Here is a 26,805-nt window from a genome sequence, read left to right on the forward strand (position 1 = left end):
AATTAGTGGCCAAGTCAGTACTAGAATCCAAATTCTACGTATACTAGTACCATATTATGTTGTATTTGTACCTAGCACATAGTCGGTGTTGTTACTTTTGATAATTGAATTAATATGATTTATGCCCCTGTCTCTGAAGAATAGCTTATCTCTTTCTGTTCATTGTTTGTTCCAGTATTCCCTCTTTCTACAACTCATTTAGGGCTCATTCATAAATCCAGAAACTGTTTGTTATACACCTATGTACAGAACAACTTTTTGCATAAAGTCTTGTTTTTCCTACCTGTGCATAAGAAGTTTAGCAATGTGTTAGAATTTTAAATTCTTGATTTTTAAATTAAACTAAACTTTTTTATTTTAAAAATAATATTTTATCCAAATTTTAAACTGTTTTGTTTTGAGTTTGTTATTTTTAGTATTCAAGTTATCATCTAGAAGGAGCTTTTAAAGGACATATCTATCGGTTTCATGAAATGTGGTAGTACAGAAATGGGAATGATGTTTAAATTATCAAAAATCAAAGCCATGGTATGCTATTTCAACAGAATGTTAGGTTCGTACTTTGCTTAAAGGAGAGTGGAATCTTCATGTTTTGTCATTATATCGGAGCTAAAGCAACCCATGTGATGGAAGATACGAAAAGAGGAAAGGTAGTCAGCTAGAGGAGTAGGCACTGCAGGTCATTTTTCGGTCATCTTATATTGAGAAATCAGTACAAGATGAGAAATTGGGTGGAACAAGATTATGGAGAAGTATGTAACCAACCTAACTTGCTCCTTTAGTAGAAACTGTCTAACTAGGTTTTCTGGTTGAACTGGACATTGCTGACAATTGCTAATCTAACAACTGTTTAACTGTTTCAAATGAAAAGGATTACAAATGATCCCAAGGTCAGTTCCACTGAAAGAAGAATCCAACTTTGAAAATAATGAATAAAATATTTTGGTGTACTGTACCATCTTTAATGTATGTACAGTGTTTTCAATAATTGGGTTTTTATGTGGATAGAAAGCAAAAGTATAAATGAAATACTTTGTTAATGGACGTTGTTAAATGAATGCTTCTTTTGTCTACCTTTAGAATTCATTTTGCTTTATGATTGGTTGCAAATTGATACCAGATAAAGATTCGTAATATAGGGTCTGCTTCATGACTAATCCTTTAAAATACTGCAGTGGGAATGTGTGAACAAGGGTAATTAGGTGGTTCAAAAGGAAGTACCTAATTCTTATTCAGAATTTAGTTATGACCTTTAATAACATAAGGTCATAGCTAATGAGAAAGTAACATTGGCACTTTTTATTTATCTCAGAAAGCACTCAGTCTACAGTATTCGTCACTATTGCTTGATTATTTATCTTTCTCAGTGTATGGTCCCTTCCTCTGTGGTCAAAATAGTGTTGTTATACAGGCGCACACAGTCTGTGTATATGTGTGTTGTGTGTATATCTGTGTGTGTAAAATCTTAAATATCTGAGAAGAGATTAAGTTGAAATGTGTTCTTATTGGATGGTAAGGACCTCTTCTTCCTCCCTCCCCGTTCCCCTACTGTGTCCTGAGAACACTGGAAGCCAGCCTTATACTGCCAAACCAGGAGGTTGAAGGATTCCTTTCTGCCACAATTGATCAGATAAAAGGAAAAAAAGGAATCCTCATGATAGCCAAGTTTCCTGCCTGATCATCCTGGAGTGAAGTACCCTGGTTTGGTCACTGACACAGTTCATCTGATCATCTTTGTCGTCTTACTATTAGATACAGGGCTTCCTGGGTGGCTCAGAGGTAGAGAATCCACCTGTGATGCAGAAGTTGCGGGAGACGCAGCAAGTTTGATCCCTGGGTTGGGAAGATCTGCTGGAGGAGGGTGTGGCAGCTCACTCCAGTATTCCTTGCTTGGAGAATCCCATTTACAGAGGAGCCTGGTGGGCTACAGTCCATAGGGTCGCACAGAGTCAGACATGACTGAAGTGACTGAGCACGCACTTACCATTAGATACAAATGTACAAAGATTTCCTCTTGCTCAAGGAGGACATCAAGCCTGAGAGGCGGGGACCAGAGAAAATGTAAGAAAGTAAGAAAGACCTCGGATTATAGAGACAGTACAGGCAGCTGAAGAAAACTACAATGTCAAGCACCCAATTTATTTATATCCTCAAGAGAAAAGAAGATACTAAATTCGTGTAAAATAAGAACAAGATGCAGAAGGAAAAGAAAAGAAATGTGCAGCAAACAGAAAATAACTCATAGAAATTAAAATTTTAAAAGAAGAGTTAGAAGCTGTAGTTCAGGAAATCTCCCAGAAAGTAGAGCTAAAGATAAGAGATGTAAATGCAAGAGGAAAAAGAAAATAGAGCAAAAGAGACAATTTAGGAAGGACATAATCTAAATAATAGGCATAAAAGAAAGAGAACGAAGTCAAAGGAGGATTACTGTAAGCAATCTTCCCAGGACTGAAGGACATACATTACTACATGGAGAAACTTAGCCACAGTCAGTTCATACAGTTACAAACAAAACCATGGGAAGCTTCTGTAAGGGACGCATAGGTGACTGAAAGACTGCCATCAGAAAGATGCCAGGCTGCTTAGCAGAGATGAGGAGGAGAGCCTTACAGAATTCTGACGGAACATACTTTCTTGTCTGGAATTCTGTACTGAGCCAAACTCACTTATTAAGTATGAATAAATGAAGATATTTTTAGACAATACAAGGAATTTTTAAAAAGTGTACTTCCCATGCCCTCTTCTCAGGAAGCTACTGGAGGAAATACCCCACTAAAAAGAGAAAATCCAGAAAGGAAGAAGTGAGATCAAGGAAACGAGGTCCAACATGACGAGTGACAAGGGAATTCCCAGGATAAGTTAGAGGGAAATTCCATCACCACAGTTTTGTGCCAGGCCAAGAGAGCAAGCAGTTCAAATTGGAACCTAATGGAGGGTTTTAAGAAGTATATTTTGAAGAAGGAAGTTAAAACAGAGATTTACCTGATATAGTTGAATATGTTGGGAAGAAAGTTGCACTTTAGCAGTTTGCAGATGGATTAACTTCATAGAAAACTAAGCAAATACAAAAATGGTACAGTTATTAACTAGAAGTAAGGTCTTATAAAAAATAAACAGTAATCATGATGTACTTTTGGCTCATCTTTGAATGTTATTTACAGCCATAGTAATAATGTAAACACCAACAATTGATTCAATCAAAAATGATGATGGAAAGGTGGAGGTAGGGACTTCCCTGGTGGTCCAGAGGTTAAGACTCTGTGCTCCCAGTGCAGGGGGCCCGAATTCCATCCCTGGTCAGGGAGCTAGATCCCACACGCCACAACTAAGAGTTAGTATTCTGCAATTAAAGATCTTGCATGCTGCAAGTTAAAAAAAGCAAAAAAAATCTTGCATGCCACAACCCAGAAGAGCCAAATAAATGAATAAATATTTTAAAAAAGAAAGATGGAGGTAGAGGAGATGTAACAAATCTAAATCGTTATCTTTTCATAGGAATCAATTTTTAAATTTAAAACATTAGTTATTTTAAATAACTCTAAAAGACCTACTATATAGAAGAAATAGAGGGGGAAATGCCAGAAGATACACAGCTAAAAAGACTTGATTGAAAATGGTTGCCTTAAGGATGTGAAAAATGGGGGCAGGGCAAGGGACATATTTTTCTTCTAAAATTTTGACTTTTAAAACTGTGTGTATTTCTATCTGATTAAAAAGATTCATTTTAGAAAGATGTCTCTCACAGAATGCTTTCTATACAGAATATATTCATTTCTCAGACATTCTAAATTCCTTAGGATTCTGAAAACTATCATTTGGGCATGTAGAGTCAGCTCAGTGCTATCCGAGAAGGCAGTGATTTCTAGTAGTAGCAGTGGTTGATGTTATCCTTAGTTACAAATATTCATTTTGTTGTAGTGCTAACAAATGGAGATTTTAAACACATGAAAGATTAAAATACATTGCATTTCAACATTTCAGATGTGTTTAGTTTTTCTCTGTTGTCAACACTTTACACTGTGAATTGACTGCTCCATGCTTCTCTGAAGTTTTTGGTTTGAGTAATAGATAACTTCAGATATTTGTGTTCCCCACCCTCTTTTACTTGTTTTGTTAAATACTGCATGCTTATTACAGTCCTTAAGATTATGCAGAAGCTGCTCCAGTAATAGCAATAGATAGACCCTCATCTTTCACTATATCTGATTATAAGGTGAAGTGGTTAATTTGAATCCAGATGTTTTCATCTTAACCACCAGTTTTTTTAAGGCTAAAATGTTGAAGCTTGAAGTTGAGATTGAGTATTAAATAAATTGATCTTTTAAAAAATTTTCCTAACTAAAAGGCATGTGGTTAGTTTTCTGTAAAAGACAGTAACATAGTGTAAAAGTGTGTTTGGAGTAGAAGTAGTTGTGTAATATTCACCAAATTTCTTAACCTTCCTAGGGCTCAGTTTTTCCATGTGTAAAATGAGGACAGTAATTATGATTAATTATGCATCCTGTGATAACAAAACCAAAAATTATACCTATGTCATTAACTTTTTTCTTTTGATGATCAATCAGAAGATTTAATTTTATGTGAGTTGTCAATGTACTCTTCCATAGAAATAGAGCAATAATCCATCGGTGCTGCATTTAAATCCTTAACATCCATAGAGTTAGGACAAAAGTTGTGAGAAGTTTATATTAACCCCTGAATGTTGATTTTTGTTTGTGTTTGACTTAGAATGGAATTGAAATAGAAAGACGTTCTGTTTTGAAAACTTTATTGTGTTTTCTCTGTAAAATGAAATGTATTTGACCAATGTCAACTTAAATTTATTTTTAGCCTATAATCTTTGAAGCATAATTCATGTTATTCTCTAAGAGCAGCTTACTTACTAATACAGTGCTTTTCTGTTGAAATCTCTGTTCCTTTTAAAATAAGTAGTAAAAAAATCTTTAAAACTATTCTATACTCTTAGGACAGGTTGAATAGTAGAGAGAAATTGACATTATAGTAATTATTTAACCTCTGATAGCAATCTAAAGAAAGATATATTTATGTCTAATTAAAGAAAGAAAGGATTTGGGGTAAAATTTGTTTTTAAGGTCTGTGTTATATCTTTGAATGAACCTAAGAGCTTGGGAGTTCGTTTGCAGTTATATTTTAGTTGTATATATAACTTATCCTTGTAGAATCCATCCCCACCCTTTCTTCTGGTCTGACTTTCTAATTTTGTTCATCATGCATTGTCAAGGCATTATTGTTGGGCCGTAGTGTTAGAAGCTGAAGGTAACATGACCTTGTACCATAGAGGTCCTCAGTCTGATCATGGAATTGTTTGTATAAAAATAAAATTGTAGTACAGCAAAATAAGTGCCAAAATAAAGATATGAAAAATGACCAGTGAGAGTAGTGAAAAGAGAATCATTTAGTTCTGCCAGGCCGAAAGGGCACGGATGACAAAGTGAGCTTTGAGGAAACCAGGCCAGAGAAGGTAGGGGAAGGGCTCATAGTTTTTTGATTGACCACCTGTGTTGCATATAAAGCTCTTTATACACTTGTTTTTCTTAATTGTTTTGTAATATGTAGGTAACTTCTAGATGATTGGCTTGCAATGGATGTCATTTCAGGGAGTGGCCATAAATTAGGGAAACCAGGTGAGCTTTTGTGTTACTGGTATTTGGGATGAGGCCTCCCTGATGGCTCAGTGGTAAGGAATCCGCCTGAGAATGCAGGAGACGCAGACGCGGGTTCGATCCCTGGGTTGGAAAGATCTCCTCGAGGAGGAAATGGCAACCCACTCCTGTATTCTTACCTGGATGATCCCATGGACAGAGGAGCCTGGCGGGCTACAGCCCATGGGGTTGCAGTCAGATGCAACCGAGCACACATGCACGAGTATATAAAGCAGTTGGGAAAATAGAGAGCAGATGGTAAGCTTACATGTGTCTTTCATCCTGACACCTTCTGTCAGTGTGGTAAAGTCAGGATTCTGCTGTTAATAGCTGTACGATCTTGGGTCATATTTCCCTTTGGGTTTCATTTTCCTCAACTTTAAAATGAGGGAATTGGTATACATTGATATTTCCTGTTGGTGGTCTCTTAGTATTAAAAGTTGGGGGAAAAGGAGAAAGAAATTTGGGAACAGAGAGTTAGACAAAGTTAGATTTCTTTACTACAGGCTTATGCATTTCGACATGTGGATTGAATTCCTGGACTTTTTTGCTGCACTTGTGGGATCTTAGTTTCCACACGAGGGATTGAACCCAGGCCCTCAGCAGTGACAGCACAGAGCCCTAATCCCCTTGACGGTGAATTCCCAATTTCTGGATGCTTTAGCCTAGCTTTGCCAATAGAGTCAATAGTATATTTCCAGTTTCATCCTTTTCCTAATGGTTTAATGAAAGATCATGGGATTTAAAATTACACATATCTGGGTTTGAATCCTGGTTGATATTTATTATAGTAGCTAAGTGGCCTTAGGTAAGTTATTTAACCTTTCTTAACTAGTTTCTTCACATGTAAAGCAGGAAGGGTAACACCTTGTGGTGGTGTAAAGATTTAATGACAATCCATATGAAAATATCATATGTACCTGGTATATAATGGGTCAAAAAAGGTAGAGTTTAAGCCCTATAAATCCCTAAATTAGTATAGAATACAATATTGTCTATAATGTTACAATATTTGTATCATGCCTACATCTGGTGCTTGAGGTGGACTGTTTATGTGTTTCACATGTATGTATATAATTTTTCCCCAAGAAAACAAATTTTCTTGAGGGCTCATTATCTTTTGCCATCCACACAGCACTCAGTACTCTCTTGGAGACTTAGTAAGTGCTTGGTAAAGACCTGATGTTTTCATTATAACAATAAAATGAGGTGAGATGTGGTTCTACCTCATATCTGCTTTATTTTACAGCTTTCATAACCCTAGGTAGAAGTTAGTGAATTTATGAACATTAATTTTAAATTTCTTTGGTTACTTATTTTAAATGGTTAGATTTTAAGTTTGAAATAACTAGAATTGACTATAATGGAACTGGCCTTTGTAAACGAAACATAAGGATAAAATGTTATAATAAAGTATTATTTAATGTTGTAAATTATGTTATTGGAATACTAATGTTTCACATTTTGTTTTGTCTCTAAGCAAATGGTTATGAGCCTTAGAGTTTCTGAACTCCAAGTACTGTTGGGCTACGCTGGGAGAAACAAGCACGGACGCAAACACGAACTTCTCACAAAAGCCCTGCATTTGCTAAAGGCTGGCTGCAGTCCTGCTGTACAAATGAAAATTAAAGAACTCTACAGGCGGAGGTTCCCCCAGAAAATCATGACGCCTGCGGACTTGTCCATCCCCAACGTACACTCAAGTCCTATGCCAGCAACTTTGTCTCCATCTGCCATTCCACAGCTCGCTTACGATGGCCACCCTGCATCTTCACCCTTACTCCCCGTTTCTCTCCTGGGACCTAAACATGAACTGGAACTCCCTCATCTTACACCAGCTCTTCACCCAGTCCATCCGGATATAAAACTTCAGAAATTACCATTTTATGATTTACTGGATGAACTGATAAAACCCACCAGTCTAGGTAAGATTGTTCTATAATGGTTATTTGGTTACTATTGGAGGATACGTTTTCACTTTTGAGTTTGAATGTGACCCAGATTATTATTCATAATGAATTTTATATTTGGTAGTAGCATCCAGATGGTAATAAGGATCTTTCAGTTTCAGACAAAATCAAATATATATAAGCTGTCTTTTAGACAGGAAAAAAGTATATTCAAGTCTTCAGTGTTGGTTGCTGACACAGTGAATGTTAAAAACTTTTCAAAAATATAAATGTTTTAAAAAGTATAATATTTTGGATTGTTGATTAATATTTTATAGTAACCTTTACAAAATCAAAACCCAGTAATTACTGTCAGTCTCTGAATTGTTTTTAATTTTTAAGGGTTGATGACATCTAAAATGACTATTGATATTTTTGATTATTTAAATGAGTAAATGGTTTAAATTGTTATAAAAGGAGATGTGAGCTTTGATGTGTAGTATTTCAATTTCAGTTGACTTTTTCAAGTGAATATGTGTGTCTTGCAGGTACGCACATGATCATGGTTATATAATACTAATAAACACTTGAAATTTCATGTACTGTGTTTTCCCATTGTTTGATCAGTGTGTAATATATTAATAGAATTCAATGTATTAAACAACTAGAAGTTTTAATTGCTGTATGCTCCCTTACTTTATTTAAGGTAGAAGAAAACTGACCCTGTTGGGATCTCTGATTCGTTCAGTGTAATGCATTTAAAATATCAGACTTCCAGATGCTGGTTTGTTGTTAAAAATCAGTGATTGGCAAACTGTGGCAGGAAAGGCAGATCCTGCCTGCAGCCTGTTTTGGTGGATCTGAGCTAAGAACTTTTTTTATTTTGATATTCCTAAAGGGTTGTAAAGTAAAAATAAAGACGAAGAAGAATATGCACCAGAGACCATGTATGTCTGCAAAACCTTAAAATATTTACTGTATGGCTTTTACAGAAAAAATTTGTCAATCCCTGTTACAAATCAGTAAACATTTCAGTTTGGGGGATTGGTGACTGTTGAATTTTGAGAACATTTACAGAAATTCTTGAACTAGGAAATGTTTGTTTTAAATTATATTTAGCAGAATACATGAACTAAATTAAGATTATAGGAGTCATTTTCAAACAACATGAATTTTATCACATTTGTAAAATGGCCATTAATAAGGAAACACTTGTTGAGAACCTGCTGTAAACTTCTAAAACTTATACATGCTCATTATAAAAAGTAAAAGTGCCAAATTCCCTTCCTCATTAGCAGTTTAGTGTGTATGCGTATATAAGCATGTTATGTTTCTCGTTTTTAAGAAGGAATCATATTGTGCATAGTATTCTGTGACTTGCTTCTCCCTCCCTTTGTCTTACTAATATATTATAGACTTTTCTCCTTGTTCGTCTTCCCATTTTTGTTGGAGGCCATATATATATATATATATACACACACACACACACATACGGCCTTCCCTTGTGGTTCAGGTGGTAAAGAATCCGCCTGCAATGTTGGAGACCTGGGTTCGATCCCTGCCTTGGGAAGATCCCCTGGAGAAGAGAAAGGCTACCTGCTACAGTATTCTGGCCTGGAGAATTCCATGGACTGTGTAGTCCATGGGATCACAGAGAGTCAGACACAACTGAGCAACTTTCACATCACACATATATACATACACATGTGTATATAATGTGTATGTGTATATGTGTGAGCATATGTATATAAAGTAGCTCTTTTCTCATTAAAGACTGTTAATTCTGTGTTCTAAATAAATCTTCTATTCTAGTTTTTCGCTGCCAAAAACATGCTTAATAATTAGCATATCTTGTTTTCAGTTTCAGTAATATGAATTTCAGGTACCAGAGTGAATAGATGATGTTTACATACATGTCTATTAAATTTTGTTATGAAAAGTAGAAATGCAAACTGGATATACATTATGATTATATTGAATAATATTTTAAATAAATAAAATTAAGCATTTAAATGATTGATACTTAACTGAGGTACTTTGCTCAAGTGTGTATGTTATATGCTCACTTCTGATTGTCTACACTAATTTTTTATGCCTTTGTAGCTTAATATCTTGTCTTATTACTTCAGGATACTTTATCCTTATGAACTTTTTATAGTGTGTAAAAATAACGGGTAAACATCTGGTTTTCCCCTAAAAAGATATTAGAAGGAGATAGTTCATAAGAAATTACATTAAAGCTACAGATAGCTTTTGCTATCTTTCTATATAGTATTTTCTTCTTAATGACTTTTTAAAGAGTAGTCAGTGAGTTTTAAATAATATTTCTCTCTTTACTCTTCATCTGAAAAGTTATAGAATGCTTTAATGGAGTGTTTTCATGTAACAGTTTAAGAACAGTGTCATAAAGTTTTATCCATTCTTGAAATCCAATAAGTAAACCCTTGCATTTACAAAATTGATTGAAGTGCTAAAATATTTCCCATAAGGTTTATTTAATTGAACTTTATTTGTGTTGTTGAGCCTCATTATTTGCACATTCTGGTGAGTGAATGTGTGCTATCTCAAATTTACTTGTAAATTCAAAATCACGTCTCACAACAGTTGCATAGCCATTTAGAGACATGCACAGAGCTGCAAAAATCTTGAGTTGGCTGATGCACGCATTCAACCTGTGGTTGAGTAGGTGGTTCTTGCCTTCTTCTTTTCTGCTCTCATAAACAAATGTCCTCTCTGCACTCTACTTACTGCCACATTTTTTGCATTTCGGTGCCTTTTGTTGGTGATCACATTGTTTAAAATGGCCCCTAAACATAGTGCTGAAGTTTTGTCTATAATGTTCTGAAATGCAAAAAGGCTGTGATGTGCATTGTGGAGGAAACATACGTTTAGATCAGTTTTGCTCAGGCATGAATTACAGTGCTGTTGGCGGTGAACTTAGTGTTAATGAATTATCAATATATATCAAATAATGTGTCTTTAAATAGAAACACACAGAAAGCAAGGTTAGATATTGATCAGTTGTTGAAAATGTTGTGATCAGAGGCTTATAGGAACGTAACCCTGTGTTTCTCCTAGGAGCAATGGTTCAGTATTCACTAACTCATTGTTTCTGGTGACTTTGTGTTAATAGAACACCAGACTTCATAAATGTGTGTGTTAGTTGCTCAGTCGTGTCTGACTCCTTGCAACCCCATGGACTGTAGCCTGCCAGGATCCTCTGTCCATGGGATTCTCCAGGCAAGAATACTGGAATGGGTTGCCATTCCCTTCTCCCAGGGGATCTTCCTGACCCAGGGATTGAACCCAGCTCTCCTGCATTGCAGGCATATTCTTTACCATCTGAGCCACCAGGGAAGCCTGTCTTCATGAATAAATCCATTATTTTTGATATACACACAAAATGATAGGTGGTATAAAATTGCTTAGTGGGATGTAAATAGATTTCTAGTTTCTCACTCTTATCATAGAAATAAAATAAAACAATTTGGTTATACATAGAAAGCTCACCAGAAAGTGATTTGTGGGAGTTTATTGATCCAGTAAGTATTTGTGGGATGGAAATACTCAGAGACTCTGAAAAGATTGAGAAAAGATTCTGAGTAATCTGCAGGAATTTAGAATGAAAGTATTTTAAAGCCCTGCTAAGTAACAGAAACGATTGAAAAAAAGAATCTGTAAGATTTTTAACATTGTTAAAAGATTTTCTCTGTACTTCATTAATTGAAGTGACTACCTCATCGTAGGATTCAGTTTTCTAAAGGATGACTTTTGCTAGTAGGGCGTTTGTTTTGAATCTAGAAAACTATTTTCTGAAAAATTAAATGCCTTGCAGCATTCTCTTTCTTTCTCAACATGCATACATTTAAAATCGTTACAGACTCTTTAAGAATTTAGTTTTGACCTGTACTTAGCTAATTCATCACAATCACTTGAGTCCAGAATGTGATGGATAAATTTAATTTTTCATTTTTTCCCCCTTCCATTTTAACTGTAAGCACTAAATTTAAACAGAGTTTAAGAGGTTCCAGTGTAAGCTGAATGTTTGTATTGTATGCACGGTTCATGTTTCTAACTAAAAAAATAGTTTTGGCATTCCTTTACTTTATTAGATAATTTTTATCCATTTTTATAATTTATTTCTTTAACAGTAAGTAATTTTAAGGTATTTCTTCATTTTGGGACACATATTAAAGAGAACTCTTTTCATTGTCCATAGTAACTGGAAGAATTGGGAGATGAGGTAAAGATGTTTATAAAGTAAAATGCTTAATTTACTGTGTATTTTTGTCTGTCAGTATTAAAATCCTATTTGTTCTATGAGGCCTATTTCAGATGCTTTGAAAAGCCTTTTCCATTAAACTTTCCATGATGTCCCCCTTAATATATCTGTGTTCTTTCCCGTCCAAATCAATTTCACTTTCTTGCATGCTCTTAATAAAATATTGTGATTTATTCCTCAAAATCAACTCTGATGTATTCATCTGTATACTCTCAAAAGAACCTCTTATGTGGTAACCACGTAAACACTTGTTAGCTCTCCACTTTATTTAAATACAATAAATAAAGTCTTTTCTAATGTTTTTTGCAAAGAATCTGAAACTGAGACACATTTTAATTGATCATATGGCTGTCGTTCTTCAGTTTGTCATGAAGCAAGTCACTTTTTTCTTTTTAAGTCTTTTTTAAAATTAATTTTTATTGAAGTATAGTTGATTTACAATGCTGTTAGTTTCTGCTATACAACAAAGTGAATCAGTTATACATATACATACATCCACTCTGTTTTTAGATTCCTTTTTCATATAGGTCATTACAGAAAATTGAGTAGAGTTCCCTGTGCTATACAGTAGGTTGTTATTATCTGTTTTATATATACTGTGTATAGGTCAATCCCAGTCTCCCAATTTATCCCTCCCTCACTCTTTTTGTAAGTCTTGGGAGGTGACTTCTATATAGGTTTTAATGTTTGTCAAACAGTCTTTTTCATTAAACACCACAGGTCTAAAACACCACATCTCTTTTCAATGCATATTTGATTTTCCTGAGTTCTATTGCGAGTAGTTCTACTTTGATGTGGAACAGTGTATTGATACTCCTAGGAAAGTTCAACAGCCTAAGTGTATAGGGTTTATAGTCTCAGTATTTTAGAAAGCTCGGTCAATCTGTTTTCTTTTTAAAGTAGGACATTTGCATAAAGAAAATTACAGTTATTTTAGACTTGGGAAGAAGTGTGAATAATTTATAGAAAATATTTGAAATAATATGTATTTATTCATCCAATTATACACACACATACACACACACACACTTGACTTTTTGCCTTAGGAAACAAGACAGCAGATGGTGTCAGCACTCCTAAATAGTTAAAATGATCCATCTTGTTTTGTGCAGTGCGGGTAGGGTTTCTGCTACATCTTAATAACATTGGTTACCAGTGTTTTCTGCCAAGGGCTCCTCTGGCATTGGATTAGATTTCACAGTTTCCTTCTCCTCTCATTTTTTATAATTCAATTTGCCTTCCTTGACATGCCTAATAGCCAGTGCCTGAAGATCAGGTGATGCAAATTCAAGGACGCAGGCTCTGATAAGTATTGAAAAGGGCATTCAAAGGTTTATGATTTACTCTGCTTTTAGAAAATCTGCCTTCTAACAATTCAACACAAGCTGTGCTCTTCTGTACTTGAAATTTAGGAAATCAAAAGCACTAATTTTTTCCGTAGGCGGGTTTCTTCCCTAGAAACTTGTCTTCCTAATTTGGCAGCACTGGTTTCTTTTCTTTTCTAAAAGATGTAGAGAATATTTATTTATTTTAAACTTTGGCAAATTTGACTAATTTATTTCTTATGCATTTTAGTTACATTTGTTGTTGTATACAGTAGTACCACCATACACTAGTGTCCATTAAGTAATATAAATTACAATTTTATTTTTAAAATTTTTAATTAAAATATTTATAATAGTTTCAAGTATATAGTAAAATGATTCAGCTTTATATATAAATATATATATTCTTTTTAATTGTAGTTTATTACAAAATATTGAGTATAGTTCCCTATGCTATACAGTGGGTCCTTGTTGGTTATATGTTTTATGTATAGAAGTGTGTATATTTTATTCCCAAACTCCTCATTTAAAACCCCCCCCCCACCCTGGCAACCATAAGTTCGTTTTCTGTGTCTGTGAGTCTATTTCTGTTTTGTCAAAATGAAACTGTTAGTCACTCGGTCTATTTATTATATTTAATTTTTTCTCAAAATACATTTTTAATGCATTTTTACTTAATATAAAAGTCAAAAGTTACAAAAGAGTTTATAGTGAAAAGGAAGTCTCTGTCCTAATTTTATTTCAACTACAGGTGTTGCTTTCAGTTCCTTTTATGTCTTTCCAGAAAGTTTTTGTCCTCATATTTGCCTCATTCTTTTTTTAGCATCTGCTTAGTATGCAGTTGATTGGACTGTGTTTTATTAAATATTCTTCTGTTGATTGACATTTACTTTTCTGCTATTAAAAACTGTATTACACAAAAAAGCTGTATTACACAGATTGTTCTGGGTTCTATATCCCTATGCACATGTCCAAATACATCCAATATTTTTATAAGATAAGTTCCTAGAAGTAGAATGTATGTTTAAAATTTTGATAGATGTTGCCAAATTTCCCTCCAGAAAAGGTTTTTGCCAATTTATAATGTTAGTGGCTATGTAGAGAATATTTTTTTCCCCTATGCCTCAGGAATACTCTATTACTAAACTTTTTGAACATTTCAGATTAGGTATCTGTAATACATTGAAGTTTTTACTTGGATCTCTTAGGAGTGAGGATTAAGTTTGTTTGAGATGGTTATATTTCTTTCTCTTTGAACTGTTCTGTGAACTTTGCTCATTTAAAAATTGATTTATGGGACTTCCGTGGCGTTTATGGGACTTCCCTGGCGGTCTAGTGGTTAAGTCTTTGCCTTTCAATGCAGGGGGTGCAGGTTCGATCCCTTGTCGGGGAGCTCAGATCCCAAATGCCTTGCAGCCAAACAACCAAAAGGTCAGACAGAGGCAATATTGTAACAAACTCAATAAAGACCTTAAAAAATGGTCCATTAAAAAAAAAAAATCTTAAAGTAACATTTATTTCAAAGAATAAGCTTAATCTGAGAAATGAGAAAATACAGAACCAAAGAAAAATTGTTAAGCAGTCAACATATTAAAAGTTTAGTCATTAAATTCAAGGACTTCCTTATCCATTCGTCTGCTGATGGGCATCTAGGTTGCTTCCATGTCCTGGCTATTATAAACAGTGCTGCGATGAACATTGGGGTGCACGTGTCTCTTTCAGATCTGGTTTCCTTGGTGTGTATACCCAGGAGTGGGATTGCTGGGTCATATGGCAGTTCTATTTCCAGTTTTTTTAAGGAATTCTCAAACTGTTCTCCATAGTGGCTGCATTCCCACCAACAGTGTTAAGAGGGTCCCCTTTTCTCCACACCCTCTCCAGCATTTACTGCTTGTAGACTTTTGGATAGCAGCCATCCTGACTGGCGTGTAATGGTACCTCATTGTGGTTTTGATTTGCATTTCTCTGATAATGAGTGATGTTGAGCATCTTTTCATGTGTTTGTTAGCCATCTGTATGTCTTCTTTGGAGAAATGCCTGTTTAGTTCTTTGGCCCATTTTTTGATTGGGTCATTTATTTTTCTGGAATTGAGCTGCAGGAGTTGCTTATATATTTTTGAGATTAATCCTTTGTCTGTTGCTTCGTTTGCTATTCTTTTCTCCCATTCTGAGGGCTGTCTTTTCACCTTGCTTATAGTTTCCTTTGTTGTGCAAAAGCTTTTAAGTTTCATTAGGTCCCATTTGTGTATTTTTGCTTTTATTTCCAGTATTCTGGGAGGTGGGTCATAGAGGATCCTGCTGTGGTTTATGTCGGAGAGTGTTTTGCCTATGTTCTCCTCTAGGAGTTTTATAGTTTCTGGTCTTAAATTTAGATCTTTAATCCATTTTGAGTTTATTTTGTGTATGGTGTTAGAAAGTGTTCTAGTTTCATTCTTTTACAAGTGGTTGACCAGTTTTCCCAGCACCACTTGCTAAAGAGGTTGTCTTTTTTCCATTGTATATCCTTGCCTCCTTTGTCAAAGATAAGGTGTCCATAGGTACGTGGATTTATCTCTGGGCTTTCTATTCTGTTCCATTGATCTATATTTCTGTCTGTATACATAATGGAATATTACTCAGCCATTAAAAAGAATACATTTGAATCAGTTCTAATGTGATGGATGAAACTGGAGCCCATTATACAGAGTGAAGTAAGCCAGCAATACAGTATACTAACACATATATATGGAATTTAAAAAGATGGTAATGATAACCCTATATGCAAAACAGAAAAAGAGACACAGATGTACAGAACAGACTCTTGAACTCTGTGGGAGAAGGCAAGGGTGGGATGTTCTGAGAGAATAGCGTTGAAACAAGTATACTATCAAGGGTAAAACAGATCACCAGCCCAGGTTGGATGCATGAGACAAGTGCTCAGGGCTGGTGCACTGGGAAGACCCAGAGGGATGGGATGGGGAGGGAGGCGGGAGGGGGGATCGGGATGGGGAACACATGTCAATCCCTGGCTGATTCATGTCAATGTATGGCAAAAACCACTACAGTATTGTAAAGTAATTAGCCTCCAACTAATAAAAATAAATGAAAAAAAAAAATCAAGGACTTAAAAAAAATTGGTTTTCTCTGATCTGTAAAATTAAGGAATTTAGCACTTTGTGATATAATTCACATCTGTTTTTTCTGTTGTGATATCTTTTGACTTTATTTATGATTTGTGTTGGAAATTTGCGTTCCATTCCTTTTTATTGCTAAGTAGTAGTTCATGGTATGCGTGTATCACAGTTTCTCTACCTTTTTACCTGTTGAAGAGTGTTCTGGTTTTCTTCAATTTTGGTCGATTACAAATAATGTTATAAGCACTGATGTGCAGTTTTTTTTTTCTTTGTTTCTTTTTCATTTATAGGTTTTTTTATGGACGTCAGTTTCCTCTTTTTTTCTGAATACATACCCAGCAGTGAGTTTTCTGAGTTCTAAGAATGTGTTTAGTTTTTTGAAGAAACACCAAACTGTTTCCTTGAGTGTGTGTACCATTTTATGGTTCCACTAGCAATATATGAGAGATCCAGTTTCTCTTCATCCTTGCCAGCTTATATATATGTCATTGTTGCTTTTTATTTTCAGTGTTTAATTGCGTATGTAGTGATATCTCATTGTATTCTAATTTGTACTTCCCCAATAGCTAATGATGATGTTGAACATCTTTCCATGTGTGTATTTGCTGAAATATTTGTGCATGTCTTTCACATTGTTTTCCTGATTTTTATAATTGGAGGATAATTGCTTTACAATATTTTGTGTTGATTTCTGCCATACATCGAAATGAATCAGCCACAGATATGCATAATATATCCCCTCCTTCCTGAACCCCACTTCCATCTCCCACCCCATCCCACCCCTTTAGGTTGTCTCAGAGCACTGGGTTGAGCTCCTTGTGAGCACATTCCCACCTAACCCTAACCCTAACCCTATCTGTTTTACGTATGGCAATGTGTATCTTCCCTGCTGTTCTCAGTTCGTCCCACCGTCTCCCTGCCCCGCTGTGTCCACAAGTCTGTTCTCCATTTCTGTGTCTCCACTGCTGCCCTGCAAGTAGGTTCATCAGTACCATCTTTCTAGATTCCATACACATGAGTTAATACACAATATTTGTCTTACTCTTTCTGACTGACTTCACTGTGTAATAGGCTCTAGGTTCATCCAGCTCATTAGGACTGACACAAATGTGTTCCTTTTTATAGCTGAGTAATAGCCATTGTATATGTGTACCACAATTTCTGTATCGATTCATCTGTTGATGAACATCTAGGTTGCTTCCATGTCCTAGCTGTTGTACAAAGTGCTACAGTGAACAATGGGGTACATAGGTCTCTTTCAGTTATGGTTTTCTCAGGGTCTATGCCCAGTAGTGGGATTGTTGAGTGATGTAGTAGTTCTAGTCCTAGTTTTTGAAGAATCTCCATATTCTTCTTCATAGTGGCTGTGTCACTTTACATTCCCAACAGTGCAAAAAGGTTCCCTTTTCTCCACATCCTCTCCAGCATTTATTGTTTGTAGATTTTTTAATGATGGCCATTCTGACTAGTGTGAGGTGATACCTCATTGTAGTTTTGATTTGCATTTCTCTAATAATGAGCAATGTTGAGCATCTTTTCATGTGTTTGTTAGCCTTCGGTATGTCTTTGGAGAAATGTCTGTTTAGATCTTCCACCCATTTTTTGATTGGTTTGTTTTTCTGGTATTGAGCTGCTTATATATTTTGGAGATTAATCCTTTGTCAGTTGTTTCGTTTGCAATTATTTTCTCCCATTCTGAGCTTTGTCTTTTAATCTTATTTATTGTTTCCTTTGCTATGCCAAAACTTTAAAGTTTAATAATTGAGTCCCTTTTGTTTGCTTTTGTTTTTATTTCCATTAATCTGAGAGGTGGGTCAAAAAGAATCTTGCTGTGATATATGTCAGAGAGTCACATTTTTAAATTTAATTGTTCGTTTATATAGTGTTGAATTTTGAGAATGGCCATATGTGTATTCTAGATACTAGTCCTTAGATACATGATTTGCAAATTTTTTTCCAAGTTATAGCTTGTGTGTATTTTTTAATTGATTTTGAAATAATCATAGATTCATAGAAAACTGCAAAGAAGTGCACAGTGAGGATCATCCTGTCTACCCTTCACCCAGCCTCCCCATTGTTAGCATCTTTTCTAGCTGTAGTGCAATATCTTAATAACTAGATAATTAACATTGGTACAACTCACAGGCCTTATTCAAATTATATCAGTTCTTTATGCATTCATTTTTGTGTGTATACCTCTCTGCAACTTTATCACGTGGTTTAGTCAGTTCAGTCGCTCAGTCGTGTCCAACTCTTCACGACCCCATGGACTGCAGCATGCCAGGCCTCCCTATCAACCACCAGCTCCAGGAGTTTACTCAAACTCATGTCCATTGAGTCAGTGATGCCATCCAATCATCTCATCCTCTGGTGTCCCCTTCTTCTCCCGCCTTCAATCTTTCCCAGCATCAGGGTCTTTTCAAATGAGTCAGCCCTTCGAATCAGGTGGCCAAAGGATTAGAATTTCAGTTTCAGCGTCAGTCCTTCCAAAGAATATTCAGGACTGATTTCTTTTAGGATGGACTAGTTGGATCTCCTTGCAGTCCAAGGGACTCTCAAGAGTCTTCTCCAACACCACAGTTCAAAAGCATCAATTCTTCGGTGCTCAGCTTTCTTTAGAGTTCAACTCTCACATCCATACATGACCACTGGAAAAACCATAGCCTTGACCAGACGGACCTTTGTTGGCAGAGTAATGTCTCTGCTTTTTAATATGCTGTCTAGGTGGGTCATAACTTTTCTTCCAAGGAGCAAGCGTCTTTTAATTTCATGGCTGCAGTCACCATTTGCAGTGATTTCGGAGCCCCCCAAAATAAAGTCCGTCACTGTTCCACTGTTTCCCCATCTATTTGCCATGAAGTGATGGGACCAGATGCCATGATCTTTGTTTTCTGAATGTTGAACTTTAAGCCAACTTTTTCACCCTCCTCTTTCACTTTCATCAAGAGGCTCTTTAGTTCTTCTTCACTTTCTGCCATAAGGGTGGTGTCATCTGCATATCCGAGGTTATTGACCTTTCTCCCAGCAATCTTGATTCCAGCTTGTGCTTCATCCAGCCCAGTGTTTCTTATGATGTACTCTGCATATAAGTTAAATAAGCAGGGTGACAATATACAACCTTGACCTACTCCTTTTCCTATTTGGAACCAGTCTGGTTTTCCATGTCCAGTTCTAACTGTTGCTTCCTGACCTGCATACAGGTTTCTCAAGAGGCAGGTCAGGTGGTCTGGTATTCCCATCTCTTTCAGAATTTTCCACAGTTTGTGGTGATCCACACAGTCAAAGGCTTTGGCATAGTCAATAAAGCAGAAATAGATGTTTCTCTGGAACTCTCTTCCTTTTTTGATAATCCAGCGGATGTTGGCAATTTGATCCCTGGTTCCTCTGCCTTTTCTAAATCCAGCTTGAACATCACATCACATAGTAGCTTCATGTAACTACCACCAAGTCCACATGACTGCCTATTAAACTACCCTTTCGTAGCCTCACTTATCTTCCTCCCCCATGCCTAGTCCCTGACAACCACTAATCCCTTCTCTATCTCTAAATTATTTCACCAATATTACATTAAAAAATCATGCCTTAGGTCCTTTGAAGATTGGCTTTCTTCACTCAGCATAATTTCTTTGAGGTTTATCCAAGTTTTTGTGTATATCAGTAGTTCTTTTTTCATTTCTAGGAAGTAGTCTGTTGCATGGTATTCTGTTATTTAGCCATTTTATGCACTGAAAGACATTTTAGATAGTTTCCAGTGTTTTGACTATTATGCATAAAATTGCTATTACTCTTTATGGTGGTTCAGACAGTAAAGCGCCTGCCGTCAATGCAGGAGACCAGGGTTCGATCCCTGGGTCAGGAAGATCCCTGGAGAAGGGAATGGCAACACACTCCAGTATCCTTGCCTGGAGAATCCCATGGATGGAGGAGCCTGTTAGGCTACCGTCCACAGGGTCGCAAAGAGTCGGACACGGCTGAGCAACTTCACTTTCACTTTCACTTTATATATGGATTTCTGTGTGGAAATAAGTTTCCTTTCTCTAAGATAGATGCCTGAGTATTCAGTTGACGAGCCATATGGTAAGTTCATTTCCAGTTTTAAAAGGAACTGCAAAATTATTTTCCGCAGTTACTATGTTGTTCAGTCACTGAGTCGTGTTCGACTCTTTGCAACCCCATGGACTGCAGCACGCTAGGCTTTCTTGTCCTTTGCTATCTCCTGGAGTTTGCTCAAACTCATGTCCATTGAATCAGTGATGCCATCCAACCATCTCATCCTCTGGCGTCCCCTTCTCCTCCTGCCTTCAGTCTTTCCCGGCATCAGGGTCTTTTCCAATGAGTTAGTTCTTCACATCTGGTGGCCAAAGTATTGGAGCTTCAGCATCAGTCCTTCCAATGAATATTCAGGACTGATTTCTTTTAGGATTGACTGGTTTGAACTCCTTGCTGTCCGTGGAATTCTCAAGAGTCTTGTTCAGCACCACAATTCGTAAGCATCAGTTCTTTGGTGCTCAGCCTTCTTTATGGTTCAACTCTCACATCCATACATGATTACTGGAAAGACCATAGCTTTGACTATATGGACCTTTGTCAGAAAAGTGATGTCTCTGCTTTTTAATACACTGTGTAGGTTGGTCATAGCTTTTCTTCTAAGGAAAACAATCAGGTTAAAATCAAATCCCATACCCACTGAGTGGGTGACCCACAAACTGAAGAACAGTAATACCATAAAAATCCCACTGTTGCAAAGATTCTAGGTCCCACATCAGGCTTTCCAACCTGGGGAACCTGCAAAGGGAGTGGGAATCCCCAAGGAATCTGACTTTGAAGGACAGCAGGATTTGTTTACAGATCTTCCATAGGACTGAGGGAAACAGAGACTCTTGGAAGGCACAAACAATAACGATACCATTTTGCATTTCTACTGGCCATGTATAAGTGATCCGGTTTCTCTGAATCTTTTACATCATTTGGTTGGTTTTTTTTTTTTTTCTTTCTCTTGCCTTTCTGGTAGATGTGTAGTGATATCTTATAATTTTAATTTGGCTTAATGGCTATTGAACATCTTTTTTTATTTATTTTTTTTATGAACATCTTTTTATTTGCTTATTTGGCATCTGAATATCCTCTTTAGTGATATTTCTCCATATTTTTAATCCATTTTCTAATTGGAGTATTCATTTGTGTTTTCATTATTGAGCTTTCAAAGTTCTTTATATATTCTAGATACTACTCCTTTGTTGAATATGTGGTTTGCCAATATTTTCTCCTGTTTTGTAGTTGTTTTAAAGTTCTTTACATATCCTAGATACTAGTCCTTTGTTGAATATGTGATTTGCCAATATTTTCTCCTGTTTTGTAGTGGTTTTTTATCTTCTTGATAGGGTATTATACAGAGCAAAATTGATTTTTTTTTTTTTTTTATAGATCATGCTTTTGAGGTAAAGTCTAAAAACTCTTTGCTCAACTCTGGATATGTCTGAAAGATTTTCTCCTATGGTATTTTTCTAAAAGGTTTATATTTTTATGTTTTATGTTTAAATCTGTGCCCTGTTTGTTGTTACCTTTTATATAAGGTAAGGTTCATCTCCAGATTTCTGATTACTGCAGTATCATTTGTTTTAAAAGTGTATCCTTCCTCCATCAAATTGCTTTTTCACCTTTGTCAAAAATCATTGTCCATATTTATTTGGGTCTATTTCTGAGTCCTTTGTTCTGGTCCACTGATCTGTTTTCTGTCTCTCATTTATATCACATGATCTTGGTTACCATAGATATATAGTCTCATAAAATTGAGCAGAGTAATTTCTCTAACTTTATTCTTTTGTTTTAAAATTTTTGTTGCTATTATAGTTTCTTTGCCTTTCCATATAAATTTTAAAAGTGGTCTTGTCTCTCTCTACCAAAAAAACCTGCTGAGATTTTGATGGAAATCGAGTTATACCTCTATATCAATTTAGGGATAATATACAGTTTTTCTATTGAGTCTTTCAATATATGAATATCTTTGCATTTAATTTTTATTTTGTTCATCAGCATTTTGTGTGTAGTTTTCAGTATACAAGTCTTACACTTGTTTATTACAGCTATATCTAAGTATTTCACTCTGTTGAGTGATTACAGGTGGTATTATAATTTAAATTTTGATTTTTCATGCTAGTTTTTAGTATATAGAGGTATGCTTGACTTTTTGTTCTTGATTTTCTATCTTGTGACCTTGTTGAGCTCATTACTTAGTTCTAAGAAGGCTTTTTTTAAAAAAGTTTTTGAAATTTTCTATATAAGGCTACAATGTCATCTGGTAATAGAGGCAGTTTTATTTCTTCTTTTAGTACCTTATATGCTGTTATCTTATTGCACTTTTTGGGACTGCAATACACTGTTGAATAATGGTGGTGAGAATGACCATCCTTTGTTTTTAATCTGAGGGGGAAAGTCTCTAATTAAACTGATTTTTTTCCCCCTGCTTTTAGACTTTTCCTCATAAAGTGACCTTGTTTTGTGTTGTTACTTTTTTTAAGCTTCCTTTTTATTACTGTTTGCCTGATAAAAGCTGTGTTCTTTGTTTTTTCAACCTTTTGTGGCATTTTATTTTAGAAGTTCTTTGTGTTTTAAATAGTGGCTTTATTGATACATCAGTCAGTTCAGTTGCTCAGTTGTGTCCGACTCTGTGACCCCACGGACTGCAGCGCACCAGGCTTCCCTGTCCATCACCAGCTCTCGGAGCTTACTCAAACTCATGTCCATCTAGTTGGTGATGCCATCCAACCATCTCATCCTCTGTCGTCCCCTTCTCCTACCTTCAATCTTTCCCAGCATCAGGGTCTTTTCAAATGAGTCAGTTCTTCACATCAGGTGGCCAAAGTATTGGAGTTTCGGCTTCAGCATCAGTCCTTCCAATGAATATTCAGTACTGATTTCCTTTAGGATTGAATTTACCATAAAATTTACTCTTTTAAAGTGTACAATTCGTTGGTTTCAGTATATTCACAGAGTCTTGCAACCATCACCACTGTCAGTGTTGGAACATTTTCCTCACCCTGAAGAGACTTTATTATACTCATTATCGTCACTCTCCAGTCCCAACTCCCCAGCCCCTGGAACTTCTAATGCAGTTTCTGTCTTTATGGATTTGCCTGTTTTGGATAATGTTTTCAAGGTTCATTCATGTTATAGCATGTTTCAGCACTTCATTCTTTTTTATAGCAAAATAGTATTCCATTGTACCACATTTTTTAAATTCATCAGTTGATGGACATTTGTGTTGTTTCTATTTTTTCAGTATTATTAATAAAGCTTATGAATATTCATATACATGTTTTTATATGGACATGTTGTCAATTTTCTTGGTTATGTACTTAGGAGTGGAAATACTGGGTGACTCTGTCTAACCTTTGAAGAACTGCCAGACGGTTTTCCAAAGGAGTTGTACTGTTTTACAGTCTCACCAGTGATATATGAGGGTTCCTATTTCTCCACATTCTTTTTTTTTTTTTTTATTTCTCCACATTCTTGCTAGCACTTGTTATTGTCTTCTTGTTTATAACCAACCTAGTGGGTATGAAGTGGTATCTCCTTGAGGCAGTTTTTGCTCTTATAAATAGGAAGCATCTAGCTGGCTTTTTAGCAGCTTCCCAGGTGGCTCAGTGGTAAAGAATTTGCCTACCAGTGCAGGAGATGCAGGTTCAGTTCCTGGGTTGGGAAGATCCCCTGGAGAAGGGAATGGTGACCCACTCCAGTATTCTTGTCTGAAGAATCCCATGGACAGAGGAGCCTGGCTGGCTGTAGTCTATAGGGTCGCAAAGAGTCGGACACAACTGAAGCAACTTAGCATGCACGCATTGTTATATTTGGTCTTTGTTCTGCCATCTTTGTTTTCTTAAGTAGTTATTATTTAAAGTTCTGTTTTTGTTGTTGTTTAGTTGCTAAGTCATGTCAGACTCTTTTGCACCCTTGTGGGCTGTAGCCTGCTGGGCTCCTCCGTCCATGCGATTTCCCAGGCAAGAATTCTGGAGTGAGCTGCCATTTCATCCTCTAGGGAATCTTCCTGACTCAGGGATTGAACCTGCATTGGCAAGTGGATTCTTTACCACTGAACCACAAGGGAAGCCAATTTTAGTTTACCAAACATGTTAAAATCTAAGTTTTCTTAACAGCTTTGTTAATTTTTCAGTGTGATCAATGTGTCTTGCCTCTTTCCCCCACTATGTAACTTATTCATTGATGTATTTTACCAGAAGTATGTTGATGGCTATTTCTTCAGTTTATATTAACAATTGAAGTTTACATGACAGTCATTGACAGAAGCATTTTTCTCATTGCATGATAAGAGTAGAAATCTTAATAGATTCAATAATTATGGTTATAAAAGAATTGCTGTCAAATGGACAAACAGACATTCACTTTAGTGCTTTATTTCAGATTATTTTGAGAGGTCTCTATAGAATCTAAAAGCTAATAAGGAGTTTTTCAACTCCAAGGTAGGTGAAGTGGGGATTAGAAAATCTGACGAATATATTGTGAATTTAGTTAAAGCTCAACCAAAAGAGGTGAGCTATAACAATATTTAGCATGTAAAAAAAACACACAATATTTAGCATGTCAAATTGCAATTTTATCCATTTAGCAGATTAGGAAATTCATATTTTCAAGTTCACTTAGGATGTGAATTGTTAACTTCCTTTTTAATAGAAATAATACATTATTCTTTAACTAATAGCCTTGATGGTGTAACTTGTATTTCTGCTTAAGATTGAAATTTCTCTAGAATTCATCCCGTGGTTACTTTTAGATAAAGTAAAACAGGTCATGTGTTTGTATTTATTTTTTATGTGTTGGAGTGTAATTTTCTTATGCTTTGTATAGATTTTGGTTTGCTTTTGAAGTAAATTTAAAACCAAGATTGTATTTGTATATGTGACTTTTTTTTTTTATTAATTCTTACCTTCCCACCATAAGACCTGGATTTGGTAAATCAAAAGACTGTTTAGAGAATGACTCTTGGTGTGACTAGAATTAAAGTGCTGGAGCTTTTACTTCCTAATGAGTAATCTATATCAGCCTTTCTGTGTCTGCAGCTTACTTCTACTTTGCTCCCCAATCTAGCATTTCATCTCTTTTGACATCCATTATGCAGACTTCTGAAATGTGTTTTAACTTTTATAAAATGAAACTGTAGTTCTTAATAATAGTAATTTGTTATATCTCTGATTGCCCTACATGTATTAGATTTTCTATATAAAATTAGAGGATAGACACGTAATTTTTTTGAAAACTAAAAAATCAATCACACTGTTACCCATTTTACCTTTTAAAAAGTGATAATTATCAGTCTCATTCAGTTCTTCAACTGAAGGTCATTACAGAGCATACTTTTTCTGCTGTCAGCAAACTACAGTTTAGATACTGATTTAATTAAAGGTGATACTTATTTTTCCAGATGATTTATTTTAATACTCTTAGTTTTCATATATAGACATTTGCATACAAAAATATGTGTAAGAGAATGCACTCATTTGCACCCAGAGTTCAAAAGAGTAGGAGAAATGGAAATGTTTACATTCGAGATATTAAACTATTTGCATCCCCTTTTCTCCTCCAAGCTTAAAAATGATGGTTAAACACCTGTTTCTGTGCCCATGAGGAAAATAACCTTTGCTTCTAGGCCTTCTGGATTTTCTGAATGGAGGGTTTTGTGGTACAGGAAGGTCAACTTGAGGAGCAGGAAGAAACTATTCTCTTAACCCATGTGCAAAACTGGCGCAGACCAAATTTCAGTGGAAAGTATTTTTTTTTTTTTTTTTTGGCATCTTCCCATTTGTCTTTCTTCATGCTTCTCCCACCTCCTTCTGCCTTCTTCTTGGGTGTCTACTCTTTTTAGCTCCTCACTGTGGCATTTTTTCCAGGCCTGCAGATGTACCTCTTATTAACTTCCACAAGACTCCTTCATTTTCTTTCCAATTCTATAAAATAAGAAAACAGTCTCATCTCTAGAGTGAAGGGAATTGGTCCTACAGGTCAGTGGACTAGCCTGACTGCTGAGTTCCTGAAATCCTCTATTACAGCAGTGTGCCGTACTTAAATAGACAGGCAGCACAGTGAGCTTTCCTCCAGCGTTGGATCAGACTGCTGTTTCATTGGTTGAACACAGGTGAAATTGGCTTATGATTTGGGTCATGTTCTGTGAAAAATTTTTACTGGATCTTTAAAACATGAGCATCATAATGAGCATAGTGAGGTGCTCTCGTTAGGAGAGGTAGAGACTGACCTAGGGAAACACTCTTCTGCCTACCTGGCGACTGTAGTCAAGACAGAATTTCTGGCATTATTTTTGATTATTTGACACCTTAGGAGAGCAGTGGTTTTTGAGCAAGGAGCTGAATATAAGAAGCCTACTTTGGTTTGAGCATTCTTCTCAATCAACTCCATTAATCTTTATATCATGATATTTCCACGTTTGAACCCATAGGTTCTCTGCTTAGGATTGGGAGTCCAGGTAGTGATAGCTATTTGTACATGTTTATTTGTACATGTTAG

At 35.9% G+C, this 26,805-nt stretch overlaps 1 protein-coding gene across 2 annotated transcripts in view; it reads left to right on the forward strand.

The window, feature by feature from the left end:
• Positions 1-26,805, forward strand: part of PIAS1 (protein inhibitor of activated STAT 1) — a 125,153-nt gene that overhangs the window by 27,662 nt on the left and 70,686 nt on the right. For both annotated transcript variants that reach the window (XM_043470891.1, XM_043470890.1), the window contains exon 2: positions 7,144-7,588. In XM_043470891.1, coding sequence (XP_043326826.1) covers positions 7,144-7,588 — 445 coding nt within the window. The remainder of the gene's footprint in view (positions 1-7,143; positions 7,589-26,805) is intronic.

This window comes from Cervus canadensis, chromosome 6 (assembly GCF_019320065.1).
Source record: "Cervus canadensis isolate Bull #8, Minnesota chromosome 6, ASM1932006v1, whole genome shotgun sequence".
In the NCBI taxonomy this organism is placed as follows: Eukaryota; Metazoa; Chordata; class Mammalia; order Artiodactyla; family Cervidae; genus Cervus; species Cervus canadensis.